This window comes from Morone saxatilis, unplaced genomic scaffold (assembly GCF_004916995.1).
Source record: "Morone saxatilis isolate NCDOM2014 unplaced genomic scaffold, NCSU_SB_2.0 Contig10, whole genome shotgun sequence".
In the NCBI taxonomy this organism is placed as follows: domain Eukaryota; kingdom Metazoa; phylum Chordata; class Actinopteri; family Moronidae; genus Morone; species Morone saxatilis.
In genome coordinates, this window is record NW_023339652.1 from 2,226,206 (window position 1) to 2,240,376 (window position 14,171).

The 14,171-nt window shown below is 38.2% G+C and overlaps 1 protein-coding gene across 1 annotated transcript in view; it reads left to right on the forward strand.

Annotated features, from left to right (window-relative positions):
• LOC118336577 (thyrotropin-releasing hormone-degrading ectoenzyme-like) overlaps positions 1–14,171 on the forward strand; it is a 169,430-nt gene that overhangs the window by 77,976 nt on the left and 77,283 nt on the right. The window contains exon 5 of the mRNA XM_035673251.1: positions 11,545–11,699. Coding sequence (XP_035529144.1) covers positions 11,545–11,699 — 155 coding nt within the window. The remainder of the gene's footprint in view (positions 1–11,544; positions 11,700–14,171) is intronic.

Consider the following 14,171-nt stretch of genomic DNA (forward strand, 5'->3'; position numbering starts at 1 on the left):
CATAACAGCTGCTGTTCTTTTTTTTTGGCCTTTTATTGGCTTTATTGGATAGTGACAGCTGTAGATAGACAGGAAAGGTGGGTAGAGAGAGGGGATGACACGCAGCAAAGGGCAATTCCGTACATGGGTCGCCAGCTCTACTGACTGAGCTAACCGGGAGCCCACAGCTGCTGTTCTTCCTGGGATTCACACAGTTTATACAATACTATACAAAAATGTGCACACTGACATCACTCGTTACTTAGAAAAAACAACATATTATTTTTGTTGTGTAATATGATTTGGAAATGAATTCCATTGTAACATTGCTCTGTACATTACTGGATGCTGAACTGATGCAGTAGCGTTCAATGTAAGACTAAAGTGTAACAAGTTAACAACTATCTGATAACTGATATTAGGCAAGCTCAAGGTCCAAATACACTGGATCCTACACTTCCCATAATGCAAGTCAATTACACCTTATATTTTAGACCCTCCCTTCCTGATAAATGCCCGTCTTTAACCACTTTGTCTGATGATATTAGTTTAACAGGCTGAGTAGTACTGCACATAACTAGTAAACTCGCCTTTATATCTAAAATGGATGTTGGAGTTTTCCTTTTTATCATTTGGAGGAGCTTTTGTTATAAGCGAGAGACTCTGTAGGGCATGTTGCACCTGGACTCAGCATGCGCTGTTTACAGAGCCTCATCAGCAAATGTATGCAGTTATTTTCCACCACTGACAAAAAGAAAAATTGTAGTAAAAGAGAGGCTACAGGAAGAAACAGAATTTGGGTAAAACACCAGAGTAACCACATGAGAGTGACGACAGTGTGTGAAGTAAATCTAATTTAGGTTATAATTCACGTGTGAGTGTGTGTGTGTTTTGGGACCTCCTGAAGGTTCATTCTGCAGTAAAATGAAACGATTCATTTCATTTTAATTTAAATGTCTATTGAGTATAATGTCTTCTTTGCATATTCCACCTTAAACCAAACAGCCTCATTTGCATTTCCCCCTTAAGTTAAACCAATTGCTGTTTCCATTTCCCCTCAGCCAGCCAATCAGTTCTGCTGTCTGAGCCTCACTCAAGTGGATAATGAGCTGTCAGCCAATCACATTCAGCCTTAGAGCAGAGGCCGGTACGTGATTGGACGCTAGCTATGGATGAAATCTGTTTCCACGGTAAGTTATATATTTCATGATGCATTAGTTGAGCTGCCAGTTGCTCTGTATGTCACACTCCACCTCCTCTCAGCTGTGAAAAGTCAACATACCATATCTACTTAAATTTCAATTGGAGGGCCAGAGCTGATCAGCTCTGCATTTCAGCAGTAAATCCTACTTTAGAATTTTAAATTGTATGGCATATATTTATTTATTTAGATGGAATCGCTTGGATTAGAAAAGTGAATCCACAGAAATATTTTGTGTAATGTGCAAACATAGAGCTAAAGAATCCAAAATGGAGGATGCTATCGCAGTTTATTATCTTCACAGTCCACTTTTATTTAACTTCCTAAAGTAAAAACCCTTTTCCACTAACGACAGACAGTCGTTAGTGTAAAACTGGTTTACAGACAGTTATGAGACAGGAGTTGATTATATATTTCCTTATGAATGTGTGAACTTATTGTCCCCATAGTGACCTAGCTAACAAGCTTTTTAACTGGCAGCTAATGCTAGTAAACTGAAGTTAGCAACCTAGCTAGCTTAGAGAGCTTTTATACCTTTTTATTGAGTGATAATACAATTGTGAGAAACGGCCTAAATTGCCTAGAAAATTGAAAGTATCTTGAAAAGCTATTGGGACTGACTAGCGCTAGCATGTTTTCACTGTTGTGTGAAACACTTTTACCCCTCTGGTTTGTGTTTACCATATCTTACCTTGGTCCTACGCAGCCTGTTATGCCTACAAAGCCCAACCTAACCCAAAAGAGGCCAGCAGTACGGGAAACACACCATTTCCCGCCATTAGCTTGCTAACTACCATAGTTCACTAACTAGCCCTGTGAGCAGCCGGTTCTTTATCAAACTTAAAGAGTCATGGATGAATCTCCTGGTTCCAACTCTCTGTCCTGTTCCAATATTTGCTCCAAAAGGTCATCTTGTTTTCTCCAGAGCAAAGCAGGAGTCTCTGGAAACACGAATAAAGAAGAAAACACCTGTTCCCGCCATAAAGTGTTGAACAATATACTGACAATACTGATATACGACAACCTCGAGAGGCAGCTGGACTCACAAAATCACAAGATGAAGCCAAAATCCATCTTGCCAGTCTTCAATGTATTCTTTTGTGGCTGGTACATTGGTACCTGACCAATTAGAGTCCTTTGACAAAATACTGTTACCTATGTGTGATGAACAACAAGACAAAAATGGCGGCCATAGAGGTTAGCATAGCTGCTGCTAGCATCAGTTATATCAGAACCTGCGAGTATTTCGTCATTGAAAGAAGAATGTCACTGAAGGCTTTTTATCGATATAGAAGATGTTTTCGTCTCCCGACTGACTTCGGTCAGAGTTTGTTATATGGTTCATTGATCTGATTGGTTGAAGTTGGGTTAGACAGATGGTTCATCCAATCAGTAGTTTCCAACAACAACTTCCCAGATGGTTCTGTGGGGCACAGTTTGATTAGATATATGTCACAATGAACAAAGACAAAATATAATATAAACTGTTGTCCTATACTTTGGCATTAACACATAATCTCACAATATTATTTTGATAAAAGTAGGTAAATGATCATATAGTGTTATCATCCACCCCGGCTGCCATTCCTGAGACCTTTTTAAAAAGAGATGATGAAAGTTTGGAAAAAACAAGGCTGTGTTGATGAATGTTTGCTCAGGCTGTTTGGTTGTTGTTACATTGGACACTTTTCCTCTGACCTACAAACTGTTCTTCTAAACTACTAAAATGTTTGATGGCTCAGACATGGACATAGACAGTCTCTGCTGTCATGCTGACAGCTGCTGGTTGGGTGATGGATCAGGTTTGAACAGTGTGAGCAGCTTGACATTCAGAGTATGATGTGATGAATTGTATGTCAACAGAACTGCTGCGGCCTTTCAACACTAAACCCAGAACTGGTCCTCTTATATTTTAGTTCAGAGCCAGGTCAGATTCTGTGCTGCACTTAAAATCAATTTTCATTTACAACTTTTCTACATGTTGTATTTCAGACTTCACTGTGTCTATTTTAAGTTTTAACTCTTTAACTTTTTGGTTGTGTAAACCTCAGTTCATGAAATTTCTGAGTTTATCAGCTACGCTTGATTTTAAATTAAATTTAGCTGCATGAAGCTAGTACAGTTCTGAAGCTGGCAGACAAACAGCAGGTGGCCGTGTTTTTTATAACCTGGTATGTCTGATTAACTGAAGTCGGAAATAACACATTTCCCATTTAGTTTAAAGCTTTTTATATCAGCCATTAATATAGACTGGCTGGGCGAGAGAGGTAGAACAAGGGCTCTCTCTCTCTCTCGCTGTCTATTAATGAATGAACAGATTGAAGAAATGATAATTAGAACAAACGAGGAACATCTGCACACAGATGTGTGTGGGTTTGGGACTTTCTGTGTTGTCTTTTTTTTGTTTGTTTGTCGCACTTCTTCAGCTGCTGGAAAACTGGGACAAAACAGAAAAACATAGTAGGAGAGTTTTCTGTCTACAGCAGCTGTTTTTATGTCTCCAGGCAGCTATAGACTGTCTCTCTCTTTCTGCCTGTCTCTCTCTCTCTCTCTCTCACTCCTGTTGTTTGGTAAACTTGCACAATCAGCCAGTAAAGCTTCTGGTAACAGAATCTGCCATAGAAGCCAGTATTTGATGGATGTTCTCAGCACTAGCTATTCACTTTAAGTGGCGGGGTCTGCCATCCCCCTCATGAGAGTTTCACAGGAAATGATGCAGAATGTAATCCAGCGTTGCTCTTTGTAATTTTATCTCATTGACATCAGCGTTACTGTTTACTGATCACTCTCCTAGAGACATATGAGAGCTGCATTGAGTTACTGCTAATGCTAACACTAACATTTATTACTGCTGCTGTGTCACATTAAAAGTATTCAAACGGTGAAAAAAAACAGGCTGGCTTTTATTGTGAAACAGTCCCAGAAAACAGAATATATTTGTCATTGAACACTGTCTTTATGAGATATACTGTAAATTAACAGCTGGGATGTAACTTTTTTAAGTTTTTTTAAGTATAAATACAATATTGTGTGACAGAGAAATGTTACAAAATCCTATAAAAATATTTAATTATATTATAGTGACACTTAATCAATAGGGCTCTAACAATACATTTAACTCACGATTTGTTACAATTCACAATACTGGGTTTATGACAAATTTAGATTTAGGACAAATTATGATTGAAAAAGACCCCTTTATATATATTTTCTCTTATATTCTAAGAATGTTTTTTTTTTTAGGTAGGTTATAAACTGTGCAAAAAACTTTACACTTTAATAAAATTAAAATATAATCCTTCACTGCTACAGAAAACAGCCTCATATCTCTTGCCATGTCTCGTCTGTTATCATCGTCATTTTCTGACTTAGGGAAGCCAAACAGCTCTGATTTTAAACTGGATGGTGCATCCTCAATTTCAAGTCGTCACATTTTCAAATAGAGTCGGTCTAGACCGTACTGCTTATAAAATACCGTAATACCATAACAGTTCCCACCACGAGCAAGCACTTGGTGACAGTGGCAAGAAAGTGAAAAGTAGATAGCACCCTCTGCTCTTTAAAAGCACAATTTTTCACATATTTGTATCACGATTTAACTGTCTCACAATATATTATCACATTCCTATTCATATAATTTAGTTTTATTTCAAGTTTTTACAGTTTATCATCATTATTTCTTCATTATTTTCTGTAAAAACCTCTTCACACACACTCACGATAGATCCAAGTAATGGACAGTTAGATATTAAGACTACAGGATAGTGATGCTTCTCTCATAACACAGAAATAGATCAATTCCAGCCTTCAGGCAGCACAGAGTTCTGGATACCTGGAAACATTTAACACAGTGGGTCTTCATGACTGCCTCCGCTCTGCCAGAGAGATGCATGCTGGGTAAAAGAGGCCACCCAGTGGTCTGAGGTGTCACATCATGATATGTGTTCATACCTGATTAACTTCCAGACAGACCTGACTGACAGCTGCTGCAGAGTTCAGCTTTTAAACACAAAAATCAGACAGCGGAGGGAGCCCAGTTCTCCACGGTGAGGCTGTTTTTGATCCTGAAGGTTCATCTTTGCTCGTAACAACATTTAGGTGTTTATGTTGTAAATCATTAGAAAAACTGACTGAAAAATGGTAATTTGGGCTTCAGATATCAGTCTTCTCACTCTCTGTATAAGTGGCTCCCAACCTCTCTTACCCTTAAAACAAGCAGACGAATTTGTCTGCTAGTTTGGGACCAGATTAACCAAAGATCAATTATTTTTCATGGTTCTATTTTAAAACGCTTTTTGAATCCTACGGATGTAAAATTATCCAGTAATTTGCAGAAATCAGATGAAAGCCTAACAAAATAAATATCAATCTGTATGGCAGGAATATGTTTTTCCTGCATTCGTATCTTGTTAATTAATCTCACAACCCCTGTTGGGAACCACTGATCTATAAGCTGTTTGTTTTAAGCTGTTTATTTTTTCTGTTAATCAAATGAATATTTTCGGTCAATGAAATGTCAGAAAGTATTGGAAAGTGCCAATCAGAGTTTCCCCGAGCCCAAGGTGACATCCAAAGTCTGAAAACAAACATGATGATGAAGAGGAAAGCAGAGAAAAAGAGTGAATCCTCACATTTGAATCCTCCGTTGAAGGCGTCTGTAGATAAAAACGTATCATTCTAAGATAACAAATACACAACAATTCTTATATTCAGGTGAGTATACACTAATGAAAACATACCTATCAATAATATATTCCATTTCTGCCAATAGATCCTCCTGAATGTTACACACTGGACCTTTTAAAGGTCGGTCCGTTGGTCAGTCCGACTTTACTCTAGCACCACCATGAGGTTGACATTTGTGGCTTTGAGTGAAATATCCCAACAGCTATTAGATGGATTGTCATGAAATTTGGTTCAAACATTCATGTCCCCCCTCAGGACAATTTGTAATAACTTTGGTGATCCTCCAACTTTTCCTCTAGCGCTATCATCAGGTCTTAATTTCAGTTTGTTACTTTGGTTTATGACCAAACACCAGTAAAACTATTGACACTCTCATCAGCCTCAGTAAATTGTATTTTGTGTTCAAACTAAACACTAAACAATCACACAGAGACAAAAACACCTCGGCAACAAGGCTTAAAAATATGATTGCAGGAAAAAAAGTTAATTAAAGCAGACGTCAAGTTGTAGAAGAGCAAACTCGGACTTAATTTCAGGATAACTGAGTTTTCCTGGGTTTACCTCCCACTACACCCCTGCTCCGTAGTTCTCACGCAGTCCAACAACTAGCTAGCTAACCTATTTACCAGACTAGTAAACCGCATCAAAACAGGAAGGAAGTGGTAAAGTAGTGAAGCCCGCCTCTTCCTTAATTTGACTGACTGTCTGGGCTGAGTGTGACACTGACGAGCGGTACGACTAAGAAGTTGAAATAATTGTAACTTTTATGGGCATCTAAAAAGCCACGGCATGCGTCATAGAGTGGGGCGCCATACCATTTCGTTTAATATACCTTTGTTGTTGTAAAGTAAGTAGTTTTTGTTTTTCGGAGTGGACTACAGTTGTGTTTCTAGTTGTTAATGTTTTAAGTCATTACAATATATTTATTCAGTCGTGATAACGCCATAAGACCGTTTAGCGCGCATGAACAAAGGTCAGTTTTTGGACAGCATGGAGCCTCAGCAGAGTCAGCAGTGGTTTTGGATCAAATACAGGTTTTTGACCATGTTAAGAGCCACTTGAAGTGCAGCATTAAGTCGGTAATGGACCGAACTGAGCTGTAGGATTAAGTTCAGATCGCCCCGTCGCTACACTGCAAGTCATTACATTTTCAATAAACCAAGTTCGAGTTCTCCCCGCCTGACTGAATGGTGATCACCCAGGGTTTTCCACAATGCGGATGAATTAATTCTGTCCACACGAGTCAAAAGAAGATACTCTGCAGATGAGGTGGCCTAGAAACGTGGATCATTATGTGAAACAGGCCAGAAGAAGTGGTCTTGCAGGTGGCGCGTTTGTAGCGTCGCGCCTCAAGCTAATTTTGACTGGCAGTTTGTAGCGTCCTCAAACAGGAAGTGTTAGCTGTGACAGGACACAGAATGTGCTTGTGAGTGTGTGAATCCAAACTGTACGTTTCTGAATGTATTTCCTCAGGCATTCCTCAACCTACCACTACACACACACACACACAGTGAAATGTTTGCCAGACTATGATTGCAGAGGGAAGATGGAAGGAATAAAAAATGAGAGAAAAAGTCGCTCAGACACTGCTTATAGAGAGTGTGTGTGTGTGTTTGTGTGTGTTTTCCCAGCAGGAGTGTCTCTAGCTTTGAAACACTCCAACAACGGATTTAATAAAAGTGTTTGTCTGTAAACATTTGCATGAGCCTGTGTGTGTGTGTGTTTTATTGGCTTTGTATTTATCGTTACTCTCTCAGTGTGTTTTTCTATGTGTGTGTATGTGTTTTACCTCACTATACCACCTGCCAATAGTAATCCACCACCACCACAGATTTGTGATGATTGACAGCTGTCACACTGTGGTGATGTCACTCTTTGCTCAGATGATTGACAGCTTCAGACTGACAGTGGTCCATGAGGGGAAACTAAAACAAAATGTACCAACTGAGACGAAAAGTGTTGCCTGGGGTTTTTTTTGGGGGGGAGAAAAGATGGGATTTGCACTTTATTTAGTTAAAAACAGATTAATATATCACAATTTACTGAGAAAAATCAACCTTTTTTATTTTACTCATAAAAAAGCAACCGATGATGTTTTTCCCTTTTATATCATGCCTCTAAAGCTAAAAAAGTAGAGTTTAAACAAAAAATTAAGGTCCCATGGCCATGAAAGTCAAAAAGGTTCATCGTCTGGGGAGTATTAATGTGTATGAAACTTCCTGGCAAGCAGTGTAGATATCTAAAATAAATTGCCAAAAATGTACAAATTATTGCATATTTCCTCACTTCAATCAGCTCTAATTTGTAGGAAAATATATTTTTTACTCTCCCTTTCTTCTTTAGTTTCTTTTCTGCTCTTCAGTTGAGAGAGTGAATGCTTGAATCAAACTGAGCCGGAGTGAAAGAAAATCTTCCAGCTGACTGAGGAGTCTGGCTGGAGGCTGGTTTGTTCGAGTTTAGATCCCAGTGAACACACTCTTGTGTGCACATGTGATCCTGTAACACTGACGAAGGTCGCTGCTGCAGCTGAAGTGCCAAAAGATCCTGTTTTTAAATTTAAATGAGGACCTGAACTCTTTTTGACTCATTTACTGGAGAGAAACACCTATTCTTCCTGCTGAGAAACAATCTGGGTTTGTGTTAAAGTGAGAAAGCTCATTTTCACCTTTTCACCTCCGCTCTTTTCTTCTCCTCCTTTTTAATCAGGTTTCTTCTCTGAAAAGAAACCCATTTCCCACTCCTCTTTTTTCTTATTTTCCCTTTTCACTTTAACCGACTCAACCTTTGTCCTTAATAGAGGTCGGTTTCTACATTAACTCTTTATAATCCATGTTTTTAGCTCTGGTTTGGTCTCAACCGGCTCCTGAGTAGAATATCTGGTTCTTTAGCTGCTAAACGCTCCACTGTGTTCACTATTTATTATCAGAGCTTGTTTGATGGCAAATAATGTGCAGAAAAACCAAAACTAAGAACTAAAAGACGCTCAAAAGTTCCATAGAGCTGCACAGTTTGTGATAGTTCTTTGTGGGTTTGATCCACTAGAGTTCCCAACTTTTTACCTTAAGGGACCCCTTTTCTTTTCTAAGTAAACTGACAGTATTCTGTGGATGTTTCATATTTTATATATATATAAATCCATAACAATAACAGCTCAGAACAACTGACAAACTGTACATTGAACCCAGATAGTGAAACACAATAACTGCAGGAAGTTTGTGTTAAACAAGCGATTTGGATCAATTTTGAGCAGATTATTTCCTGTAAATATTGCATCAGAGTTATTCTTATCCTGTTATTTTTAGGAACTTTTTTAACAATTCTCTGTCTGTATTTTGTATTTTTTATGATTTTTAACAACTATACATTCTTAATATGCTCATTTTCTGTACAAATTGTGTGTTTTTTCATCTCATTGTTCTGTTAGCTTTTGGTTGTTTAACTGCATACTTTCTAAGGCTGTTGATCAGAGAGTGAAGGCTCTGTGAATATAGAATGTGTTTGATCTTCAAAGTTCATATTAAATAATAATCTCAACTTAAAAAAATAATGTAGTTTTCTTCACAGAAATGAACAAAATGCTGGAATGTGATACTGTGTATAGTAGTATAGTCACATTTTGCCTCACCTTGATGTGAAAAGTACACACATGTATGAAGGAAAAGTATAAAGACAAATCAAACAGTCCTGTGTGGAACCAAAAGTCAAGGTTGACGTATTTTAAGTAGGGATGTCCGATAATATCGGCCCTCCGATATTATCGCCCGATATTCACTAAAAAATGTAGTATCGGGAATTATCGGTATCGGGTTTTTATAACCGATGTTTGTTCTGTGTTCAGTATTTCCGGAGCCTGCTTGAACGCAGCATGGACGTTTACCGGTTGCCGCACTAGATGACGTATAACAACAACAACTACACCTAGACTGGTTGGTTGCTAACTGGCAACAAGCAAACACTTTAAAGCTGAATATTAATATTAACACAAAAACATTAACCAGAGCTACTTAAGCTAGTGATTAGCGCTTAGTATCATTAGCGTTAGCGCTCCTTCAGTATTAATACAATGAAAGTTGAAGTTGTTCTCTTATTTTGCACAGACAGTGTTTACATTTGGAAAGCCAATGTTGCATTTTTGTATGCATCCAGTGGGCATCACAATAAAATTTAGCTAATGTTTAATTCCACCAATTAGGAGATATGTTATGTTGTTACCTAACGGTGTAAAAAGCCTGCATATATCGGTATCGGGTGATATCGGTATCGGAAATTGAGAGTTGGACAATATCGGAATATCGGATATCGGCAGAAAAGCCAATATCGAGCATCCCTAATTTTAAGTTATGTACGTAATGTACTTAACTTTTTGGATCTTTTTGTTGTAGTTTTGTTGCCTGGACCTAACCAAACTACAAGCTTTATTTTGAGAGTTTGCGTGTTAATTTTTGACCGCTTAATGAGAACTTGTTGAAAACGTAACACTGCCATGGTGGACTGCCGTGTGTTCTTACATGCTTTGGCATCATACCAGTTTTGTCTTCTCTGTTCAATAAATCAGTCAATCCAGATCACACGCCTGATTCTGGGGTGTGTGTGGTTAGATCTAGGTTGCTAATGGATATTTTACGACTTTACAGAAACCTTTCCTCGTTATTTGCCTTCTTTCCAACCGTGTTTGCTGTTGTATGTTAGCAAAATTTTCAGAAGAAAGAGTTGAAACAGGAACTGCTAACAGCACGACCAGAATGACTTTTCATGGTGTAGATTTTTAAAAGAAATCTAAAAAAACACCAAACTGTGGCTCAGGTGCAGCTTACAGCTGACTCGCTCACTCCAGGCCACACTACGCCTGATTACCGCATTACTCAAAGCATGATGGGAACATGATTTTACACTCTCAGTACATATATTAACATTAAAAAAGGCTCAGTCTCGTCAAGATGGGTCTTGGTTGGAACACAGTATGTTTAGATATTCTGTGTGTGTTGAAAACCTGCAGAAACACTCCAAGAACTCTTGTAGGACTTTGTTGTTTATTCTTTATATTCAGCATAACTTTTTTTAGCTTTGAGTACTCCTAATGGCACTTACTTCACAACTTTTTCTTAAACTTTCAGTGGATGACTTTCACTTTTACTTGCCTATTTGTCCAGAGAGGTTACTCTACTTTTGCTGACATTTAATTACTCCCTCGCTGCTCTAATAAATCTTCCCCACCAAAGGTAAACTCCTTCTTCAGCTCCTGTTATTCAAAGTTTCTTCGCTCAAAGGAATCCTTCACCTTCTCCTTCTTTTCATCTTCTCTCTCCTCCCTCCTGTCCTCATTTCGACTCTATTGCTTGTCTTCTTTCTCCATGTCTGTCCTCAGCTCTGTCTGTCTGCTTCTCTCTTTCTTTCTCTCTCTCACACAGATATATGTAGAATTATATCTGAAAACTCCATATATCCATGTTGTGGGGATAAAAGGATTCTTTGGCAGGTTGTTAAAATGACTCATGAGTTTAATTTTAACCCAAAATGGGATCTGCTCTGATGCCAGCAGTCATTCTGTCAGAGCGACCGACGCTTTTTATTTTAATGGTGGAACCTTACTGGATGAAACTGACTTGGAGTTTATTAATGGAGGAACACATTCAGTGTGTGCTGAAAAGCCATAATGTGTTGTTCTGTGTGGTTTTCAGACTTGTTGGCGGTGCCCAAACATCCGTACGCTGCCATGGAGAACTGGGGGCTGAGTGTCTTTGTGGAGCAGAAGATCCTGTTGGATGCCGAGGTGTCGTCGTCATCCTATCAGATGGAGCTGACCATGGTGGTTGTCCACGAAATCTGCCACCAGGTAAGAAAACATAACCACCTTAATCAGCAATTATGCCAAGTTGGCTTCATGTCTTCAACCCCAACAATTTCTCTAGTGTTGTTTTGCTCAGACATTGTTCAATGGTTTAGATTTTTGAGCTTGAAGATTTATTATTAAAGGTGGAAATAGCCCTATGACAGCTCCACTTACACTTACTTACCTTCAGATTTTCGTTTTCAATAGATCCCAAAGATGCCAAAGTTTTCCAGACACCAAATATGTCACATATGGTGATGTTTTGTACATGAAAAATTATGGTGGCACTAGACAAAAGGTCAGAAGTTAGGAAAATCATTAAACAATCATCCACAGGTACCCTGACTGCCAAGAGTTCATTGGACCAAATCTTGGCGAAAATATTTTTTCATTTTGGGGAAATTCAAGCAGCAAAAATGAACATTAATTCCACTTCCAGATTTACTCAAGTCGGCGATTGAAGATGCATCTGCTCAAATGGAAACGGTTTTATCTTGTTTCAACATCAGACTTTGTATACTTTATGCAGTTGCATTGCATCAGTACCTACCAGCATGTGTATTAGACACTTTGGTGTGATACGTGGTTTAAATTTTAGATAAATTTTAGACCTTTTCCTAAGCCTAACAAAGTACTTTTGGTGCCTAAACCCAACCAAAGTGCGACCTTCACTTGAAAGTCTAATCGGACGTTACACGTTTCGCTGTGTATTAGCCTACACACTTAGCGGGATACCGGGTTGGTGTTTTTGGTGCAATGGGCATTGGATATTTGTTTTCGGGATAATGGGCTGTCGATCAACTGGGCTTTCAGTCCATTGGGACATGTTTCGAACTACTGTGGTTTCAGAATAATGGGCTGTTGGAACAATAGGCAGGCTCCTTGTGAAATATTTTGTTTCTCAGTCTGTACTGTTAATGATGTTGCTGGCACATGTGGAGTTTTGTTAACAAGCTATCAGTTGATGTCGGCATAAGTGGATGTGTCGGTTTGTGTGCCAAAACCAGGGTTTCAGAGCTCAACCTACCAGCACAGATTCATAATAATCTGACAATCACAGCTGGTAAACGTAATTATTGTAGGCTGCTCTCTACTCGGGTGACATATTACTTTAATACTTTTACGATCCAGCACTTAAAGCTTTAATTTGGCTGTTATTTACCCATTTAATTGCAGCACTGTATTTATAATTTCTCTGTAAAGCACATTGGTAAACACTTGTTTTATATATGTGCTCTATCAATGAATTGACTTGACTCGTCTATGACATCCCTGGGACTTCATGGGTGCAAACTGGGTCATAGGACATTTGTGGTACTGAAATACTGAATATTTATAGGTAGCATAATATCGATTTGTTTGCCGCTCTGTCAGTTTTCTCATTCTACACAACTTGTCTCTTTTCTAGGGTAGCAAAGATTTTGGGAACTCACAAATCTAGGAATAGTTTTACTGGGTGTGTTTAGACTCAGGTTTTTGTCACTGTATTTAATCGAGATCATATGAAAAAGCTTTTTTTCCCACTAGAACATTTACCAGAATAGAAGACGCTGCTTTATTCAGATGATCCTTTTCACAACGTCCGTGTTTGCTCATTACGTCAGCCATGGAGGTCACTGTTCTGTTCCCTTTTGTTTGCCAGTTGGCAGGATGTTTTAGAGATGTATTTACTTTTGATTTAACCTTTATTTAACCAGGAAGTCCCTTGAGATTAAAATCTATTCTTTTTCGAGGGAGACCTGGCCAAGATAGCCCAGTATTATAAGGTTACAAAAATGATATAATGGAGCACGCCAAAAACAGACAAGAGACAGTAAAAATAATAGTGGAGTGCCTTTAAAAACAGACAAGGGACAATAACCAACCTTAGGAACAGCGATTGCACAATTACACAGCTTGTTATCAGAGCTTTGAACTCTCCCAGGGAGACATTAAGCTGTACTGTGTTCTGAAGGTTATTACATGACCAGGGCGCAAAATAGGAGATAGCTGCTCTACTAAGTTCTGACTTTGTAGAGCAGCCATCTAATGGAGCAAAAATCATATATTTATATATATATATTGTGTAAAACCAATGCTACCATCTCCTTGTGCTTTATGAAGACCAGGAGACCAGATCATGAAGTACACAATGATGTATACAGGACAATGAGTTAAATATAAATATGTAGAGAACTGTGGTACACAGAGTTTAATAATGATAATAATAATAACTTTATTTGTATAGCACAACAAACAAGGTGCTTTACATATTACACAAAATATCAGCACATAATAATTAAAAGCAATATATGAGGTAAAAAGATAAAGGAAAAACACACCAGCAATTAAAGAGATTAAAAACACAGAAAAAAACACAATAAATAACAGTATGTGCTGAAATAAAATGTAATAAATGATTAAAATTAAATAAGAAATACTACAAAAATAAGAATCACACAGGAAATATTGTTATATCTCATGACCTCCTGACCT